At 38.4% G+C, this 20,600-nt stretch overlaps 1 protein-coding gene across 1 annotated transcript; it reads left to right on the forward strand.

The window, feature by feature from the left end:
* The first annotated feature begins 10,869 nt into the window (after nt 1–10,869).
* LOC137170615 (GRAM domain-containing protein 2B-like) lies at nt 10,870–20,206 on the forward strand. The gene is made up of 15 exons (XM_067574116.1): nt 10,870–11,003; nt 11,258–11,405; nt 11,820–11,945; nt 13,718–13,805; nt 13,892–13,961; nt 14,046–14,149; nt 14,233–14,328; nt 14,415–14,486; nt 15,954–16,034; nt 16,231–16,342; nt 16,819–16,935; nt 17,313–17,403; nt 17,560–17,664; nt 17,944–18,028; nt 19,174–20,206. The coding sequence occupies exons 2-15, from the start codon at nt 11,314–11,316 to the stop codon at nt 19,210–19,212; spliced, it is 1,278 nt and encodes a 425-aa protein (XP_067430217.1). The 5' UTR covers nt 10,870–11,003; nt 11,258–11,313; the 3' UTR covers nt 19,213–20,206.
* The last annotated feature ends 394 nt before the right edge of the window (nt 20,207–20,600 follow it).

Raw genomic sequence — 20,600 nt, forward strand, 5'->3', positions numbered from 1 at the left:
TTAAGGGGAGTCATGAAAGGAAGATGTATATTTCTGTCAGTATACATGTCAGTCCGGCTTTAACGGTGACTGAATTTGTACTCGTAGCTATTTTTACTGTGAAAGTATCACATGATTGATGACTTCGGGTGTGCTTTACTTCCGCTAATTTTTCACCGTGTCGACAGCGGCTTGTAAGCGGACCACAGGGATACAGCTCACGTTCCTCTGTTCTGCAGTGAATGCAGTGTCACCCTTAAAGCAACATCATCCTTCATCCGTGCGTCGTATGAAAAACGGCGAGATCAGTGGAGGCGGTACGGAGAAGTCAAGCTTATCACGATGTAATTTATACATTCTGTAGGTCAGATCCTGATAAGCATCCTGACAAGTGCCGCTTCCCGTGTGTCCTCAAGATACAGCCCTGACAGTCGCTCAAGTTACCGCGGCCGCGACATGATTGGCAGCGGTAATATGCCATTTCCTTGCAACATGACACTGTGACACCCTTGGCAAAGTATAGATGACCCACACTAGTCACTCACAACTCTGACAAGGGGTCAAAACAGCCCGTCCTCGCTGTAACAAGAGAAAGCGCTCCTGTTTCAGTGGTCTGAGATGCTGTTATGGGGTGTCTGAGTTCGGCAGGAGGGCATGAGATCCTGCAGGCCCACTCTGCAGGTTTCACGTTGCCAGATACGGCCTAGAAAACAGACACACTTTGTTCATTAAGGCTAAGAATGCAGTTGGCCGCTGATACTACAATGTGAGAGTTGTTGAAGTGAAGCTGTCACATGTTTTCACTTCCTACAGTCACTGACGGTCTCGGAGCAGATTAGCTCAGGTATAAAATGTCTGGATTTAGAGGATATTTAGTGACATATGGTTTTACTATTCGCTGGGTTTCAGTGCACTTTTACTTTTCAAGTATGTTCAGTCATCTGTGTTTACTGTAACACAGGTAGGACGTGGAGTGTTGGACTGGGATGCCACCTATTGGCGATCAATGAAACCTGTTTGTCATCTTTAGTTTAATCAAAAGGAAACATCATCTGCTATGTCTTCTTTTGTTTAACATCCACCTGCCCAGTGCGTAGATGAACATATCTCACACATTTACATCATACTTAATTAATGTGTGTTGTCTTTGATAAATAAAAGAATGAATGAAGTACATTAAATAAAAGTGATACTAAGGGAGTCTATGAAAGTCATGCAGGGATGGGGGTCAAAAAGGAGGGAGGGTTATGTGTTTTTTTTCTTCTTTTTGCTGAAGGGAGAGCAATCTAACTTTTTTCTTTGGGAGGAGAGAGCGGGGAAGGGTTTATTGTTAAAAAAAAAAAATCTCTTTTGCATGCTGCTTGAGTCATAAAGGTGTGTGCAAAGGACAAAAGTATCAGGCTACACAATCATCTACATTCATATTTGCACGTCAAGTCGAATTGACTCACCATGGATTTTGTTTTCCAGCAAACACTTCATATTATCTACACACCGCAGAGAGGCCCCGGCACACACAAAATGAAGAAGTATGGGGACAAATGTCCTGCTCAAGGGCGATTCAGCAGATGTTAAGAGAGGGGCGGAGGTCACTACTTTACTATCCCCACCCACATTTCCCCAGTCAACCAGAGGATTCAAACTTCATCCTTCACATAACAACCCCACGTCCCTAATCTTTTGGTTACCACAACCCTTTTTAAATTAAACCCAGACTGGAAAGGACATATTTTTCTGTAATATATAAAAAGTCTCTGGATATTGTTCTTGGAGGTGAGGGCTGTCTGCCTGGTGGGTCTGAGTGAGTCCTGGGTGCAGTTTGACAGCACCAGTGATTAATGATGACAGCCTGTGGAGCTGCTCCTTCATTGCATGACAAGCCTTTAACCTCTCTATCAGCTTAAAGAGGCCAAGAGAGAAGAGGGAGGAAGGGAGGAAGCGAGTGACGTTAGAAGTTGAAAATATCTCCAGTTATTACTATTTTCTAGCCTGTTAAAGAAGTTAGCATTTTTGTGCTCTTTCCCTTTTGCCCTCAGAGATATTGAAATTGTTTCGTGCATTAAAATCTCTAAGCATAGTCACAAATTACGAACATCTGCCTTGATGCTTTTCTTCTGTATTGTCTGTGAGTTACAGATCGCAGACTGCTTCCCAGAAATGGACTCCTCTGCTTTCATTTTGTCTTCTCTCCAACTTTATCACTTCATCCATCATCCTACTATGAGGGCTTTTCAAGTGGTCCAAAAATAAAGAGGACACAGATGTCAGCCATGCTATACTGATGTTTCTAAACCGCCATAAACCCATCACTTACATCCACCCACAAACTGGGAGAAATGTTGAAAATACACTTTTCTCGCTTACAGAAAAACCGCACTGTCAAACCATGCTGCACACAATATGTTGATCCATTACAGTACTTTAAATTACCCACATCCAACGATATATTAGCTCACGCTTGAGCAGATATTTTCATTTCTATAAAGAGCAGTACAGAGATCCAGTGGGGGGAAGAAGTACTCAGATCATTTGCTTAAGTAAAAGTACTAATATAGCAATTTAAAAATACTCCATTACAAGTACAAGTCCTTCATAGAAATCCTACTTAAGTAGAAGTACATGAGTATTATGAGCTTGATGTAGTTAAAGTATTGCAGTAAAAGTAGTGGTTTGGTCCCTCTGACTGATATATTATTATATATGACATCATTAGATTATTAATAATGAAGCATCAGTGTTAGAGCAGCATGTTACTGTTGTAGCTGCTGGAACTGGAGCTAGTTTCAACTACTTTATATACAGTTAGCTAGTTTAGTCCAGCGGTTCCCAACCTAGGGGTCAGCAGATAAATCTGAGGGGTCGTGAGATGATTAATTGGAGAGGAAAGAAGAAAAAATAAAGCTCTGATACACAAATCTGTTTTCACTTTTTGGACTTTTTCTCTAATCTTTGGTGTGTGGTGAAATATTGGATCATTTGAACATTTATTAAAATGAAACCATGTGAGAAGTTTAGAGGGAAAAATCACTATTTGGTGGAGCTGTTAACAACTCATAGACATCTGAAATGTGACCCCGACTACACACTGCTTTTTGTAAGACGTCAAAAGACAAAAAAGTTGGAAATTACTGGTTTCATCTTTAATAATGTGTTGTATTTTAAAAGCTTGTTATATTATCCATTGTGTCAAATCTTCATCTGAAAAGTAACTAAAGCTGTCAAATAAATGTAGTGGAGTAGAAAGTACAATATTTCCCTCTGAAATGTAGTAGAGGGGAAGAATAAAGTAGCATCAAATGGAAATATTCAAGTAAAGTAGAAGTACCTCAAAATTGTATTTAAGTACAGTACTTGAGTAAATGTACTTAGTTACTTTCCACCGCCGCATAGATCCCATCGCTCTTTCCTCGTGCCTGTTGTAAAAAGATGTAGACAGAGGGAGTTTAGTGGTGTACAAGAGGGCAAACGCAATTATGGTTTCCCTGCTAATGTGCATGGCCCCAGCTGGTTTTGATCTGGCTGTGCTCTGAGGGCTCCTCGCTCAGTTGTCAGCTCTCATGCATCACAGACCCAGTGCTTAACGGAAAAACGTGCTTTGGCAGTGACCAGCGGAGGCCTGGAGGCCAGCGGGTGCTAGTGGGTTAGCCACATGCGGGGGTGTGACACCATCCTCTGCCTTCCGCATCTGGACCCTCACGGTCACATTCTCTCATTCCTCATGGTTTCTCAGCCTCTTCATGAATGCAACCCGCTGTAATTGGCCGGCTTGACCTGGAGCAGACGCCACGCCACAGACTTGGGAGGTCAGAGAGAGGCTCCAAAATACACACACATGGACGGCAACAGAAAGAAACAGAGTACAAAGCAGAGCGAAAGCGAGATGCTTGCATGGAAATAAGCAGACATGATGACTCAAATACAGTCATTAAGGAGGAAATGTTGTTTTTGAGTCTGTCAGGATGATTAATGAGCTAGAGTAAATCCACTCAAATGCTGTTGTTTAGTCTAACCAGCAGCCCTGATCTGTGCCACTAACGTAGAACAGACAGGATGTGTGTGTGTGTATGTTCAGTGTGTGTGTTGAATCACTAAAAAAATGTTGAAAGCTAAAAAAAAAAAAAAAAAAAAGTTACAGAGAAAAGCAGGAGAAGTAAGGTGCTGTAAAACATTTTGTATAGTTATGTCACACAAAATTATGCCTGAATTGCACTGTTTACTGTATGTAATTTTAATAACAATTAAAAATAATAGTTTTTGAAGAAACCAGGACATACTTCCAGTCAGAAATCACAACTGACTCTTTGGTAAACCCAAACAGTGATTGTCCAATCATAGTTTAGTAACTAGGATAGACAGACCTGTCAAGTTTCTGATTTTTCCGCATGTTAAAGTCGTGTTTACATGGCTGTAGTGAGAGTTATTGGCATTGTTGGAGTTTTGACTTTTTATTTAGTCTCTCTAAAACCAAAAACAAAAAAGTAAAAATGGAAGGAGTTATTTAAACAGTATATTTATCTTCTCTGACGTAAGCTAGAAAACGTTAGCATGTCCGGCTAACTAGCCTGCTACCTGCTGTAGTAACCGAGCTTTACTTCCAAGGCCAAGAAACCTTTCGTTAGCTAACTAGTTATGTTAGACAAACACATCCACGTTGTAGTATTTCCCCACTGTGTGCTATTAGAGGTTAGGATAATGTTAGCAGTTATGTCCTGCTCTTTAGTGGATTTGGGGAGGTTTTCAATCCAGAAACCCAAAACTCCAAACCAAACTCACAAAACACAATTTGTCTTCATCTTAAAAGCCTTTTATATAGTGAAACATAAGCTACTGTTGGAAAAAAAAACAACAACAATAAAGCAATATACATTCTGTCTGTCTTTTTATTTCCATGTCTTCTGGATCATCAGTTGCAGAGGATGCTAACTTTTTGCCACGGAAATGCAGCTTTAGCCTCAGTCTTTTAGCACAATATCATGTATATAGCCAACTAGTGAACAGATTAGCTTAAAATATTAATAAAGACTGATTTATGGTAGGTTGCTCGACACTTTTGATAAGTGTCACTCAACAGAAATTAAAGAGTCGTGTGACCTTTTATGCCTCAGTGAGCTAGCTAAACTAATTAAACTAATTTAACAAGGATGTTACAAGTTATCTAAAGTTACAGGCCAAAATATCAGTGAAAACTATAATCTCCATGATGATGTTAGTAACACTACCCAATCACATTGTGCAACAAAATTCTCCAGGTGCACGACATGAAAGGAAAATGTTGAGCGACACTTTTTTCTTCCGAAAATACATCATTTCTGTTGAGTGACACTTATGAAAAATTTGGAGCAACCTACCATAAATCAGCCTTTAGTCAGCTGGAGACAGTGTTTTCAACTGACTCATGGAGCTAATGTTAGCTTAATTAGCTGATGAAATCTGCCAACAAGCAAAATAGCCATCTTCTAGAAATGAAAAGCCTTTTGTCTACATCTGTCTGAAATTAAAGACCCGCTGTTTCTAATATGACTACGAAATATGAGTAGTAAATTGCAAAAAAAGTGGAAACAAATATTGGTGTTGTAATGTGCATAGTTTAACAGTCAACAACAGTAACTAAGGAGGCTTATCAGGGCTTAGCAAACTGTCATTTTTAAAACTAATTTAATTTACATGCACAGTTAGGTTGATAATCAAGATGTTTCCTGTAATTTGAAACATGTCAGTTTCCGATGCAAAGCAATCAAATACTTTTTTTCTGGTTTCGTTCATGTGCACCACATTCATTAAAATGCATTCTGTGTTGTAATACATCACCTGGTCTACAGTGTAAAGTGACAGCACATTCATGAAAATTAGCCATCTTTGTTTTCCAGCCTGTGCTGTGCCAAAGTCCTCAGAAACTCCAGATGTTCCCCAAATCATGCTGGAAGGCTGATAAGGAATCAGCTTTCAACAGATGTCTTGTGCTTGGACTCAGCGATTTAGTAGCTGTGAATGATGAAACAGTGTTTCAGTGTCTCAGAGCTTGACTGGCTTTTATCATTAGGCAAGCAGCTGCGAGTCTGGGTGAGGTCATGTCAGTGGATGGGAACGAGAATGAGATGGCACATTAGTTTTTCACATTTTTTGTGTCTTTTGAGTATTTGATGCATTTGGATGTGAGGAACAGTGGTATGCTAACAAACAGATGATGTCTCTGTTTGTTAGTAAGAGGTATGACTGCAACTAATTAGTAGTTTGAGGGTGAAAATTCATTCTTCACTATGGGAATAGTATTTTGACAAAATAATATTAACTCAAGATCTGCTTATTAGCTTTATCTGAAGCTTTAATCTCACTGATCAAAAACTCACTGATTAAACTTTATAAGCTAATGAAGACCTTAAAAGCTCTTTAAAAGGCCAGGCAGTTGAGCTAGGATTATTTTGTAAAGCTGTTATTTTGATAATTGATTAATATATAAAGTCATTTCCCTCCTCTGATTCTTAATCAATTCAATTTGGTAAAAAAGTGCTAATCCAGTTTCCAGAGCCACGTCCAATGAGCTGTTAAATATCCCAAATATATTAAATGTACAATTAAATTAAAAACATAAAACAGCATATCTTCACATCTGAGAGGCAGAGACTGTTTGGAAATTTTTTCATGCTAAATTAATTTTCTGTTGACAGATTAATCAATTCATTGACTAAAGAAAGCACTAAAATGAAGCATATTTGTATACTTTTCAAAAATCAGTTTCTGCACCACATGGGGTCCAACACTGAACATATAACCTTCACCAAAACTTAACAGATAACAAGTCTAAAAGTCTACAGCCTCATTAGCTGCTCTGTGAAGCTAAATGCTAACGTGACAATGCTAAACTGCGAAGCAGGTACAATGTGTACCATGCTCACCATCTTAATTTAGCATGTTAGCATGCTTACATTTCCTAATTAGCAATAAACACAAATTGCAGCCGGTTGCTGATGGGAATGTCATTAGTTTTGCAGGTTTGTGGTTATATCAGGCATGTTTAAATTGTGATCTAATGATACAATTTAGTGAAACTGTGGTCAGAATTCACCCTGAGGGGGTCATGAATGTGCAGTATGTGCAATATGTCACGGCAATCAATCTGATAGTTGTCAAGATATATCACTTTGAAACGCCAGAAACGTTGAAGAAAAAGTCAGGAGATGACCAAAGTCTGTAGCATTCATCCTCTGGGGACCATGAATGTCTGTAAAGAATATCATGGTAATCCATCTAATAGCTGTTGAGATATTTTAGACGAAAATGTTTTTGACATTTTTAGCCACATTTTTAGTCACATGGGGCTAAAAATATTCTAAATATCAGACTAGTTGTATTCCCTATAATCATGGCTAAATGAAAAGTAAAAACCGCAGCGGTAAGAGAAGTCAGCATGAGGAGAATTGCGGTCGGTCAGGAGCAGGAGTGTCTGACAGCACAAATGACTGACACAAACAGTGAAGGAGTTGGACAGATGAGAGCCACAGGCGCTGGGAGTGGGGGCGTATGAGGGTCAGCACATCGCCTGTGCACTCAGTGTGGCCCAGCAGCTGTATGCATAGGGGAGCCTTGGCCTCCTGCTCTGCATGTCAAGGGCCGTGATTAATGACCTGCAGGCCTTGCTCTTTACCCCCCCGCCCGCCCCACAGAAGTCACTACAGCCACTGCTCATTTAGCTAATGGACACAGCCGGGGACAGACAGGCGTAGGAGACCAAGGTTACATACGAGTGCACATACATGTACGAAGGCAGACGCGAAATGAAAGCAATTTCCCTCTTACAAAATACCACAAAACCTTTTCCAGGCTCTATGTAATTTCAGGTTGAGAGGGATGATTTCTTAGATTACTGTGTTCACATGCTGTGTTTGTACGGCTGTGTGCCTGTGCAGTGTCGAGGCTGAGAGGGTGCCCATGCCTGTGTACTGGTTCCCAGCTTGTCAGGCAGCTGTCGAGGAGTGATTTATGACCACTAGACTCCAACCTGTCTTCACTGCCAGTTCAGTATTGTTACAACTGACAGCTAATGAGGCCAGACATGCTTTCAAGCAGAGCACTTAACAGGACTTCAATCTTCCCCCGTCACAAGTACCATTTTTGCACTCTCTCTCTCTCACACACACACTTATAGACACACACACACACACACACACACCCTCCTTTCTCTATGCTTTCCTTGTTCTCTGTCTTTCTGTGGTGGAATATCTGACAGGCACTGAAAAGGTTTCTGCCTACGGAAGGAGATGTTTCTCAGAAGGCAATGGCAGCAGAAAGAGTCCCACTCTTTCATACATACACTCTGGCAGTACACAACAGCTAATGCTTGATTTAATCTAATAATGAACCCTATTTACCAGGCTTTTAAAGAAATACTTACAGAAATATGCTTACTGGCTTTCTTGCCAAGAGTTAGATGAGAAGATTGATACCAAAAACATGTTTGTACGAAAACACGAAGCTACAGCCAGGAGGGCGTCAGGTTTTTTCACTTCAGCTTTTGTTCTGATTAGTTTTGGAGGTGTTAGTAAGTGGATTTTACCTTTGAACATAACCAGGCTAGCTGTTTATGCTAAGCTAAGCTAATTACTTCCTGACTGTAGCTTAATATTTAGGATACAAACATTAGAGCAGTATCAATCTTCTCATCTAACTCTCAGCAAAAAGACAGTATTTACTGTATTTCCCAAACTGTTCAGCTATTCCTTAAAGGGGATGTATCATGTATATTTACAGGCCTATTTTTTTATTCTGTGGCTCCACTGGAATATGTTTGCATGATTTACAGTTCAGAAAACTGTAAACAAACCATGAAACAAACTATAGTAGTGGGATTTCACTACTTTTTCTCATTCTTTACCCGAAATATCAGCTTCCTAAATACATCTGTACATGTTGGAGCTGAAATCAGATCAGAAATATGCGAGTGTACAACACATGGAAAAACTTTAGAAACAACTTTAGCAATAAAGACGACGGAACAGACGACCGTTTGTGAGCGAGGTACAAAAAAACGTCGCAAACGAAGCATTCAGAGCAGGCTGGAGCCATGGCTTTTGATTTGTAGGGAGCATTTCTCCATAGATTAACCTCAAGTTTTGGAACTTTCACCATGTTTAATATAGACATCCAACATCGTAACAGTATATAAATGACAAAAAAAAGTATGATATGTCCCCTTTAAACTTGAATTCTGGGAACCAGTTTGCCATTTGCTGGATATGGTAATTTCAGATAAACTACTGTGGGGAATGACTTATAATTTTACATTTGTAATTATCAAGTAAAAGGCTCCGTTGGTCATTCTCATGTGGTTGTAATAGTAATTGAAATGACTTGTTTTGACTGTAATTATAGTTGGTGAATTACAGTACTTATGACGATATGTTTTGTTACTGTAAATCAACCCTGTGTATTTGGAGATATGATCCCGTAAACAGACAAATTCTCCATGTCTCTCCAGGCTCTCTCTTTTTTTTTTTTTTTTTTCTGTGAATAAAGAGGCAGCTCAAAAAATCACTCACAGAGTCTCTGGCAGCTTTCCCACCTTTAACCCTTGTTCCTTGTCAGCCATGATTAATGGAAGGCTAACTAGCTTTAGCTCGCATTGCCGTCTGTTCCATTGTCTCCTGGATACTTAATGAACTCTGACAGGTCTTCTGCCCCTTGCACTGATGTTTCCTTTAAATGCTGCAACAGCGACTCCTGCAGGTCAAAGACAGGAAATGGAGACAGTCATGGTGAGTGTCATTAATCAGTATCGCATAATGACATACATGTGTTTCATGACATTTTCAAGCATAGTCTATGCATATCAGACATGGAGATTTTCAAGTTTCACTTCTTGAGGGTGCGGGTATCTGGACTCAATCTCTTCAATGCTGGTCTGCTAGTTTTAGACATTTAATATGTTCTCTATATTCAGTCAAATTTCCCTTCTTGTGGCTGTAAAAGTCATAGTAAAGGTTTCCAAACAGACCTCAGAGTTTCTGCTGTACTGGGTTTGACTTTCATTGCATGCTGGAAAACCAAAGCTGAGCTGGAAGAAATAATTGCAGAGCTCTGTCTCAAACTGAAGCTGTCCAAATTCAATCATTTTTTTATTTTTATAAAGTATAAATGTCTGTACCAAATTTTTCAGTCAATCCATCCAATAGTTGAGACATTTCAGTCTGAACCACCAACGTCAACTCGCACTGTTTGTACTCAGCAAACAGGATATTCTCATTATGGTTATGTCTCGACTCTCTATTCTATTTTTATTTATTCTAATTTTTAGTTAGTCTATTTAGTTATTGTATATAATCTATGTATCTAGTAGTAAAACAAACTCCACCTCAACCAGCTGCAACATTAAATGTTTCTTACATGTTTATACATCATAATTCAATAATAAAATATGTAATAATATAACACTGACAAGGACCATTCTGCTGCATATGGAGCACTTTTGATACTTTAATACATTTTGCTGATAATACTTGCATACTTTTATTTAAAGATACCATACAGACACATTTAAGACATAAAAAATACTGTTTTGAATAATAATTTCTGTATGATGTTTCTCTTTTTAAACAAAAAAGTTCAATTACCTCATCTCCCTTTTCCTCATTGACAAATTCAGAATACATGAATATACCAATAATGGTCATTTTAAAAGTTAAACCGGATGATTTTGACGGCAGGACTTTTACTTTTACTGTAGTACTTCAGCAAATGAGCCGAATATTTCTTCTTCTACTGCTGGCAGGGTCACCTGAGGGTAAAAACACACCTGACAAATACAGATATTATATCATCTAGACTCTGCTGCCCCCTGCTGGAAGTCTCTATCAAACACACCCTGTTGTTACATTCACGTCTAAACTTTTATGAGTCCAAAAACACCTTCAGACTTGCAGGAATGTGTCTAACTACAATAACGCTCGTCGAAGCGTTGAAATGAACAAAACAAAGTGCTGCTTTTGACGGTGGAGTTTATTACGCAGAGATTTTACGCACCGTTCAACCATGTGAGCGCTTTCTAGTAATATAGATAAATGTTTTAGTATTAATTCGAGGTGTAATATTCCTCTCCAACAAGTGAGTTTTCATACTTTGTCAGCTCCAGCAGGAGTCAGCCTCTTCTTCCCTGTTGTTCCTGATGTTGTTCCCAGCTGCTCCCTCCCCTTTCCCGGCTCCTCCTCTGTCGGGCTTCTCGCTCCATCGAGCGATCTTCCCAAATTTTCCGTGTCAAGGCTTCCTGGAGCTGTTCTATGTGTCGCAGGGCCGAAAATAAGAAACCAATGGGGGAGACGTGAGATGAGACACAATATATAAAATATGGTACTGATGACCGAGCAGGCGGACAGACCTTTGACCCCGTTATCCACGCCAGAAGTTTTTAACAAGGACTCCCGGGGGAATCGATCGACGTAAGTCTGGATAAGATGGAGATGAAGGGCCTGGCTCGCTTTCCAGTTTTAGTTTAGGCCTAATGCATTGTTTTATATCCTGCTTTTAACACTGTGTTTGAATTAAAGGGCTCTGCTGACTTTTTATGGGTGCATTTGATGCGTACGTGGCACAGAGTAGCATCAGATATGATGTTAAAATGACTTTGCAGTTGTTTCAGATGACAAAACTTATAATTTATGTTCTGGGTATGAATAATAATTAATGCTATTCTGTTTAAAATGTGTCTCACTTATGCATTACCTGCAGAGTTGTCTGAGTTGTGTGTGTTCTCTACAACCCGGTCCTGCAAGATTAATGTGTAATGACATGTCTGAACAGTCAATTAATTCATGCAGCAGTGCCAGAAAATAATTATGTGTAATGTGCCTCAGGCCTGAAGTGGAGAATGGAGGTGAGAGGAGACAGAGGAGGCGCGGACGGTCACCTGCAGACCTCCAGCTGTGTCTGGACACAGAGTCGGACCCCTCGGAGAGCCGGAAGAAACCAGCCAGCATGAGGTGAGGAGGGTTATGCTGTAAAACTAATAAAACCACTGTAGCTGAAAGGATTAATCAAGAAAAAAAACTAAAACTTGCTGCTTCTAGCGTCTCCATTGTGAGGATTTGCTGCTGTTCTCTGTTTTATGTCAGTTAACATTGAATATCTTTGAATTTTTTGGACTATTGAAACTGTGATGCACTTTTTCACTGTTTTCTAACATTTATAAAACCAAAAATGTGTTAGTTGCAGTCATAAAAATGACTAAATCTGAGTATGTGAAACTGTTAAGGCAACTGGACTCTCTAGTCTTAAGATAGTCTCTAGTCTTTGTTATCAACTGGGTTATCTCTGATGCAGAAAATGTGGCATTTACGGCAAAAAAATCGTGATGTAGAATCAGAAACAGCTTTATTTACCATGTATGTTTATGCACGCAAGGAATTTGACTCAGAGTTCTCGTTACGCTCGACGTACTTATACACAACATTGTTCTGGAAGACAAACATGGACGTACAGTCAAAACAAGGACAAACATATTTAAACATATCTCTGTTGTGTTCAAGCAAGTAGATAGAAAAAATGAACAACAATATACAGCGTCTATATACAGTTTAATACAGTTTCTGTAACTTGTAAACAGGATACAAATAGTGCAAATGTATGTAAGAGTGCTGAAATAAAGTAACTTTATATACCTACAGTAGGTGGTTATATACAGTATAAATATATATTTAACAGTAATAGATGATATGTATACATGTTATTGCACATTAGATGCTTCACTGTTACAGGATGAAGTATGTGCATCTTTTTCTGGTAAATTAAAAGCTTAAATTATTACTTAGCAACACGTTGCAGAAATCCAATAAATATTTTCTTTTTTACATTTTTGTTAGCTGAGGTCGTCAGTAGGATGACATCAACTGTTTGTCTTCTCTTTCTAATAGAGCGCTCTACTGTCACCTCGCTACTGTATACCTGCATGAAATGCTGTTTACAGGTGTTATTGTTGCTGTGTAAGCAGACTTTATGTAATCACAGCTGACATAATACAGAGAGAAATGAAGGACGTTTACTTTTGACCAGTGGTACTTAAGTAAAAGTACTAATACAGCAATGTAAAAATACTTTATTACAAGTAAAAGTACTGCATGAAAAATCCTACTTAAGGAATCATTCATACATAAATAATTATTAACAGCAAAATGTAGTTAAAGTATTGCAGTAAAAGTAGCGGTTTGGTTATTCAGATAAATCTGAGGGGTCATGAGATGATTAATAGGAGAGAAAAGAAGAAAAAACAAAGTACTGATACACAAATCTGTTTTCAGTTTTTTGGACTTTTTCTCTAATCTTTGATTTTTGGTGAAATATTGGATCATTTGAACATTTATTGAAATGAAACCATGTGAGAAGTTTAGAGGGAAAAATCACTATTTGGCCCAAAAAGGTTGGAAACCACTGGTTTCATCTTTAACAATGTGTTGTATTTTAAAAGCTTGTTATATTATCCATTGTGTCAAATCTTCATCTGAAAATTAACTAAAGCTGTTAAATGAATGTAGAGGAGTAGAAGTATAAAGTAGCATCAAATTAAAATACTCAAGTAAAGTGCAAGTACCTCAAAATTTACTTTTTTTACTTTTTCCACTGCTGCTTTTGACAAATAATAAATTCTGAATGAAGCAAGTTTATAAATCCTGCTTTTCCTCAAATAATTGTTTTATCGTACCCGTCTATCTCCAGGTGTTACTATGATACTATAAACATTTACCTTTCTCTTCTCCAGACTGAAACCTGTGGAGCAGCTTTCACCCACGCAGAGTCCAAGTGACTGTGAAACAAAGTTTGAAAGGAAGAAATCCCAACACAACCGGGTAGAGATTAAAAACATCTCACCAATATTTTTTACACATTTAATAAATAATAATAATAATAATAAAGTCTATTCTGTTCTTTTCAGTTATCAAAGACAAATGCCCAGTATCATAAGTTATTCAAGGAAGTGAGCAAAGATGAGTTACTCAAACAAAGTAAGTTCTCTTGGCAGCTGAAAGTGAGACGCAAATAAATGTTGGATTGTTTACCTGAATGTGAAACACTTTATGTGCCGACAGGTTACACCTGCGCCCTGCAGAAAGACATTTTATATCAGGGCAAAATGTTCGTCTCTGATAACTGGATCTGCTTCCACTCCAAAGTCTTTGGCAAAGACACCAAGGTATGTGAGTTCAGTACCTGTTCATGTTTTTACGGCTGAATTCTCTCCACTGATATTAAAACAGCATTTCTCTTCATCTCCAGATTGCTCTTCCGGTGATCTCGGTGACATTTATCAAAAAAACTAAAACCGCAATCCTAGTGCCAAACGCCCTCGTGATCGAAACGACAAGCGATCAGGTGAGAAGACCGCAGTGATGTTCAACTTTTCCCTTATTTCACATCAACATGAAGGTGACTCTGAACTCTGAACTCCTGTTTTCCAGCATGTGTTTGTGTCCTTCCTCTCTCGTAACACCACCTACAAACTTCTCAAGTCCGTCTGCGTTCATTTGGAGGTAAATAACATTTTCTATAAAACGTTTATTCCTCCTGATGGTTTCTATTTGAAACATTTTCATTAAAGTGTGAAGAGTAAAGTTCTGTTCATAACCATTTATTACACAATACTGTATGCCCTATGAAACTTAATTAACTTTCTAATGTAATGTAAATATGTGATAAAGTTTTAAATATAAAAATAAAGCATTAAGTCAAATTCAGATGTGAAAACTTTGTTTTTTAAGCACTTGTATAAAACCTAAGACAGCAACAATATGAGTAAATTAACCTTTTATTTAAAGCTGCAAAAATTCATCTTTTATATTAACGATGGGTCAAATGACTACATGTAATATGAAAGGTGTCACTTTTATTTATTTTTTACATTTTTTTAGGAAAACAGATACAGTCTTTGATTTCAGTCTCACACATTGTTTAACATTATGTTGTCTTATTTGGGTATTTTAGAAATTCACAAGTAAAATAATGTGATAACACAAAAGTACATAAACAAAGATATACAGTAAGCAAGACAAGTAAATAATATGACATCATAGCAGGATATACATCTAGTTTGTGTCTAGATTTATAATACTTTATTATTGTAATAAGTACATTATTACGGAGGTCCTTCTATATAAGTATCCATTTCAATTTGCAATCTAGCTGTAATATTCTCCATTTAATTCACCTCTTTAAACCTTCCAGAGTTTGTTGGTTTTGTTTGAGCCAATTAATGACACCTGAACTCCGAGCGTGTGCGTTTTATTTTCATCCAACATGTCAGGTCATGTACAAAATTTTCATAGCATTTGGTTACACAGCTGAGAGGATAAGTCTACATTCAAGATGTTTTTTTATTATCACTTTCACTTTCACCTACAAGCTTTGTAGTTTACGGCAGTCCCATAAAAAATTAAACAAGTGTATCATAAGCTAATAAACTAATGTAGTTTTAACAGATCTCATTCTTATTTAGCAGCAGCTCTACGGAGCGTTTTAACGTCTTTCAGCTCATTGTTTTGGTTTTACTGCACACAGCTTGACTGTTTTGGTTCAGCCTCACTGCTCTCATCAGTGTAGATTTAAGCAAAAAAAAAACTCCTACTTTCCACCTCCTGCCCGGCAGCAAACAGCAAACAGCAAACAGAGAAAGTTCGCGACTAGCTGGTGAACATAGTGGAGCATTTAGCAGCTAAAGAGCCAGATATTCCCCTCAGGAGTTGGTAGAGAGCAAAAGCAGAGCTGAGAGGAGAGTTAATATTAGACTTATATTCATCACAAATGTTTCCCTGTATCTGCTGCACGGGTAAACAGGAAACCGTTAGTTAACACGTCCGCCATAACAACTTTCTAAGTTGATAATATGTCAGTGTTGTGTTTACAAGTCGTTCCGCTGCCCTGAAGTGGCCAAAAAAATCTATTAATTCTGCTTTTAAAACAGAAAAAAAACACTTTTTTTATTCTAATATGTGTCATTCCAGGTGGAGAAGACCTGTAGCAGCCCAAATCCTTCCTCCTGTGAAAACAGCTTCAGAGTGAACTGCCCATCATCACTTCCTCTGGTCAGTCAGGGCTCTGTCCGTCCATTTTTAACAGGATGTTTTTGTACGGGGGGTGTATTTAGTCATTTTTTTAAAAATGCTTTATTTTCCATTGTGATAAAAGATCTATAGAAATGCCTTGTTCTCATGTTATACAATACCCACTCTGTATGTGGTATCCATTGTATATTTTCCTGTGTGTGTGTGCGCGCTGCAGGACTTTTCTGGAGACTTCTCTGACCTCCATGGGGTCGTGCAGCAGAGACGGCAGGAAATGATGGAGAGCAGCAGCTCCGGGTCTCAAACTCCAGATTATGATAAAATGCCTGGTGTGTGCCCCATCCGTCGTCCTATTATTAAAAAAAAAAAAAGTTTTACCCTTTACAAAGCTACGATATGCTTATTTTTTTGTACTTGACTGCAAATGTGCTTTGGGTGTCGGGTGTCACTGTGGCTCAGACGGTCTTTAGTTTGCAGATAGCTGGAGTGAAATTTGAGCTGTTGAAGATTTGTTTTTTGTCATCACAAAGACCGGTGGCACGACAACAATGATGTCCCTACTGAAGATCTTAATGAATAATGAATGTATCTTTATGCATAAACACTCCAGCTTATTGTTTATGTCAGTCCTACTGTCGAGCCAGCTTCTCTTCTTAAACAGAAGCATACCTTGATCTGTTCTTGATCTCGATCTGCGAGGATGTTTTTGATTCTATTAATATTTACTCAGGCTCTCAGGCAGCAGGAGTCACAAGTTCTCTCTCTCTCTCTCTCTCTCTCTCTCTCTCTGTGTTTGTTTGAGCAGACTTCACCGGCCTCCCGGACACGTTTCTAAGCGCAGTGAAGAGCGGAGAGGTTTCAGTCCACGCTGACATTCACCTCCAGACTCCAAGCCAAAAACACGGAGCTGCCCTTAAGAACGGTAGTTTGACGCTGGATCTCAGTACAAAGACGCTTTGTTAATTATTGTGTAGTCTCTGGTTTTTTGTATTTTCCAGACGGAAGTTCTTGCCAGTAGAGTTATAAATCAAGAATAATCTTGTATATTTTCTGTCCAAAGGCACATAAGCACCCATAAAACCACAACCTTTCGTTTTCACACTTTAGTTTTTATACGGATTAAACAAATCAGACATAGTGTTTTAATTAGAGGTGTTGGTAGATGCATTTTGTTACCTTTGGACAGAGCCAGGCTAGTTTTTTCCCCTTCTTTCCAGTCTTTCCAGTCTTAACTCTTAGCATGAAACTGATTAAGTGTTTCCAAAAATATAAAACACATTTTTTAATTTTTATTTATAGGGTCAGCCAAGCCAACCCGAGGAGTAGCAGTCAAAGACAAACCCTCGCAGCCCATGTCGTTACACGCCATCCTCCTCATCTACTTGGTTTTGTGAGTAACCTTTCATTAGGTGGAATACGAGACGCCGCAGCGGTCTGACAAGACAGCCGTTAAGACTTCTTCTGGCACACGATGAAATCACAATGAAAACCGATTGTTCTGGTATTTGAATGCTCATCCGTCACTTTGCTTGTGTGTCTCTGACAGAGTTAGTGTTCTCGTCTTGTCCTCCTGTTACATGGCTTTCAAGATCGTGGCTCTAGAGCATCGTTTGAACTCCTTGGTGTCCGTTGGGGAACACGTTCGTAATGAGTAAGAGCTAAATCCACGTGTCACTGAGGGAATTTAAGTGTTAAGTGCCCTCTTCCGAGAGTTATTAAAGGATATGGCTTTTCTTATTGTCAGGAATAAGATATATCAGACTTTGGATACACACACACAATACTTGGAAGTGGATCAGTTCCTTGTTGGTTTGGCTCCAAACGTGAGATTTGTTGACAGTAAGAAACAGCCACATCCTTAAAGACAGTCTTGTTGTCACATTTATCATCATGTGTGATTTGTTCCATTTCCTCTTAAATCTTGTTGCAGAAATGCTGTGAGCCACAGATCCCAGGATGAGTGGAACGCTGAGATCTACGGAGAGCTGTCCACCAACCTGTTCAAGCTAGAAAAGGTTTGTCAAGTTTTTATGGTCACTGAAATTCTAGAGATTCAATTCAATTTTATTTATATAGCGCCAAATCATAACAAAAGTGATCTCAGGGCACTTTTCACATAGAGCAGGTCTAGACCGTACACTTTAATGAGATGAAACTATCAGTCAGTTGACGGAAGATTAATTGGCAACTATTTTGATAATTGTTTAAAAGCATTTTTTTGGTTTCAGCTTCTCAAATAAGAATAGTTTCTTGTTTTATTATTCTGTGATTGGTCAGACAAAACCACGGGCTCTGGGAGCTTTTTGTTTATTTCCTGACAGTGTATAGAGGAAACTATTAGAAAATAGTAATGACATTTTGTGTTCAGTAGACTGTCAGCTGTCTACTGAGCATCAGTCTGTTAAATATCAAGCCAGAGCCAGCAGACATTTAGCTTAGCTTAGCATAATGAATGGAAACAATTGGTAACTGCTAGCTTGGCTCTGTCCAAATGTAATAAAAGACATTAGTGACCTTTAAAGCTCACTAACATGTGCAAAAAACTCCAGGAAGTTACTGCACCAGGCCAAGATATGGTCCAGTATATATAACAACAACTTTTTTATTATGATTATTTTAATATATATTATTTATATCATTATATATGTTTATTAGTGAGCTTTAGAGGCGCTGCTAGGAGAATTTTTGAGCTTTGAAGACAGAGCCATGCTACTGTACACCAATTTTTATGTCCCAGGGTGATGAAGTCATGTCCCGCCCTACTCTGCCTCTGATTGGCTAGTACTCGTTGCCTTTGTTGGTTGGGTTCTTTAGGTTTAGGCATGGGGAGTGAGATTGGTTAGGGTATCAGTATCAGGGTAAGCCAATCAGAGGCAGAGTAGTGCAGGTCATGACTTCTCCATCCTGGGAAAAAAAAAGTACTCTTTATGCTAAGCTAACTCTCTCCTGGCTTTAGCTTCATATTTAACAGACAGACATGAGTTTTATCATTCATCCAACTCCCAGTAAGAAGTGAATTGATGCAGATAACTATTCTTTAAAATATCTATAATAAATCTTCCCAGTTATGTAACATTTGTGGAGGTCGTTAATAGTTAATATGGTCTTACTGTGCATGTTTCCAGATGTCCTACTTTTTTTTTTTCTTTTTTCTTCCTAGATTCAAAGAAACCTCCGGAAGCTACTTGAAGAGACTTAAAAGAAGACTGTTGTCTGTCGGTCTGTCTGGACAGAAGCTTTACTTTTATTAGAAATGCTGTTTGATCACTGCAGAGCAGCAGTGATCCCATTTGGTAAAAAGATCTGTTGCCAAAGTGCAGACAGCTCGTACAGAAAGCTTAAAAAAATTGTGTGATATTTAACTTAAATTGTGCAATAAGAGCTTCTTTCCCCCCTTTTTTTCCCACTCAGGACTATTTTATCACTCTTTTTTGAAACAAAATGTTGTGCTGGAGGGTAAAAACTGAAACAGTGTGTTAGTGTGCCAGAGTTAGTGTTAGTGAAGTACGAACGTGTAGTATTTATCTGAGAGCTTTTATGTTGCATTTCACAGTAGTTGGGATTTTTTTTTGTTACAGGTATCAGGTCCAAAGGTCCTATTACAATGTTTTCCAAATATTTCAGAAAAGGTCAACTTGTGCTGTTCATGTGTTCTTGTGTTAGAATGAAAATTGACAATAAATTATATTTATGTATATAAAACACACTTTACACTTTTACACTAAGGTGTACATGAATAGTGGTTGCTTAGTGAAAATATGTTGAAATTGTTTGAAAATCAACTGAGTTTAATTGGTGTTTTTTATTGTAAATGTGGACTTTTTACTAAAACACTTTAACATAATTTATTAAAGGCCAAATCTGTAATTTTCTAACCATATAAATGACAAGTTTTATTCACTTATATAATTGAAGAGTGTTTTATCTAATCATAATTTTACTCTTAATCGGCGTCAGAAAACATTTCCACTGAAACTTTGCTGTTGAGTGTTTGTGTATTAAAAGACTGGTCAATACTTTCAGGAGCAATAGACGGTTATGAGCTTTTCAACTCTGGTGGTGCGGTGACCCTTTCGTTTACATTTACTGTAGATCACAGACTGTGCCTTTAACTATTGTAATGTATTGCAGCCTCTGAAATAAACGGCTCTCATACATTGTCTATTGAACTTTGCTGCGAGAGCATTTCAACACCGCGGCTCCACGGATGTTTGTCACCACTTTGGTCCAGAATGAAATATCTCATCAACAATTACATGGATTGATGTGAAATTTTGTGCACATATTCATGGTCTCTAATGGATGAATCTTAATGACTTTGGTGAACCTCGGACTTTGCCTCTAGCGCCACGACGGGGATGACATTTGTGGTTCAGTGTGGAATATCTCGACAACTGATAGATGGGAAATTTACAACAGATATTTAAAGGACGGGTTCACGATTTCTCAAGTCTGTCTCAAAACAATAGTCAGGAACTCAAATGAACACTGACACGTTTTGCTTGCTGTAATAATTCCTCCTGTTCATACTGACCAGTAGGTGATGGGGGACAAAATCCACAGTCCTCATTTTGAGAAAAAATGCAT

The sequence above is a fragment of the Thunnus thynnus genome, chromosome 19 (genome assembly GCF_963924715.1).
Source record: "Thunnus thynnus chromosome 19, fThuThy2.1, whole genome shotgun sequence".
Classification (NCBI taxonomy): domain Eukaryota; kingdom Metazoa; phylum Chordata; class Actinopteri; order Scombriformes; family Scombridae; genus Thunnus; species Thunnus thynnus.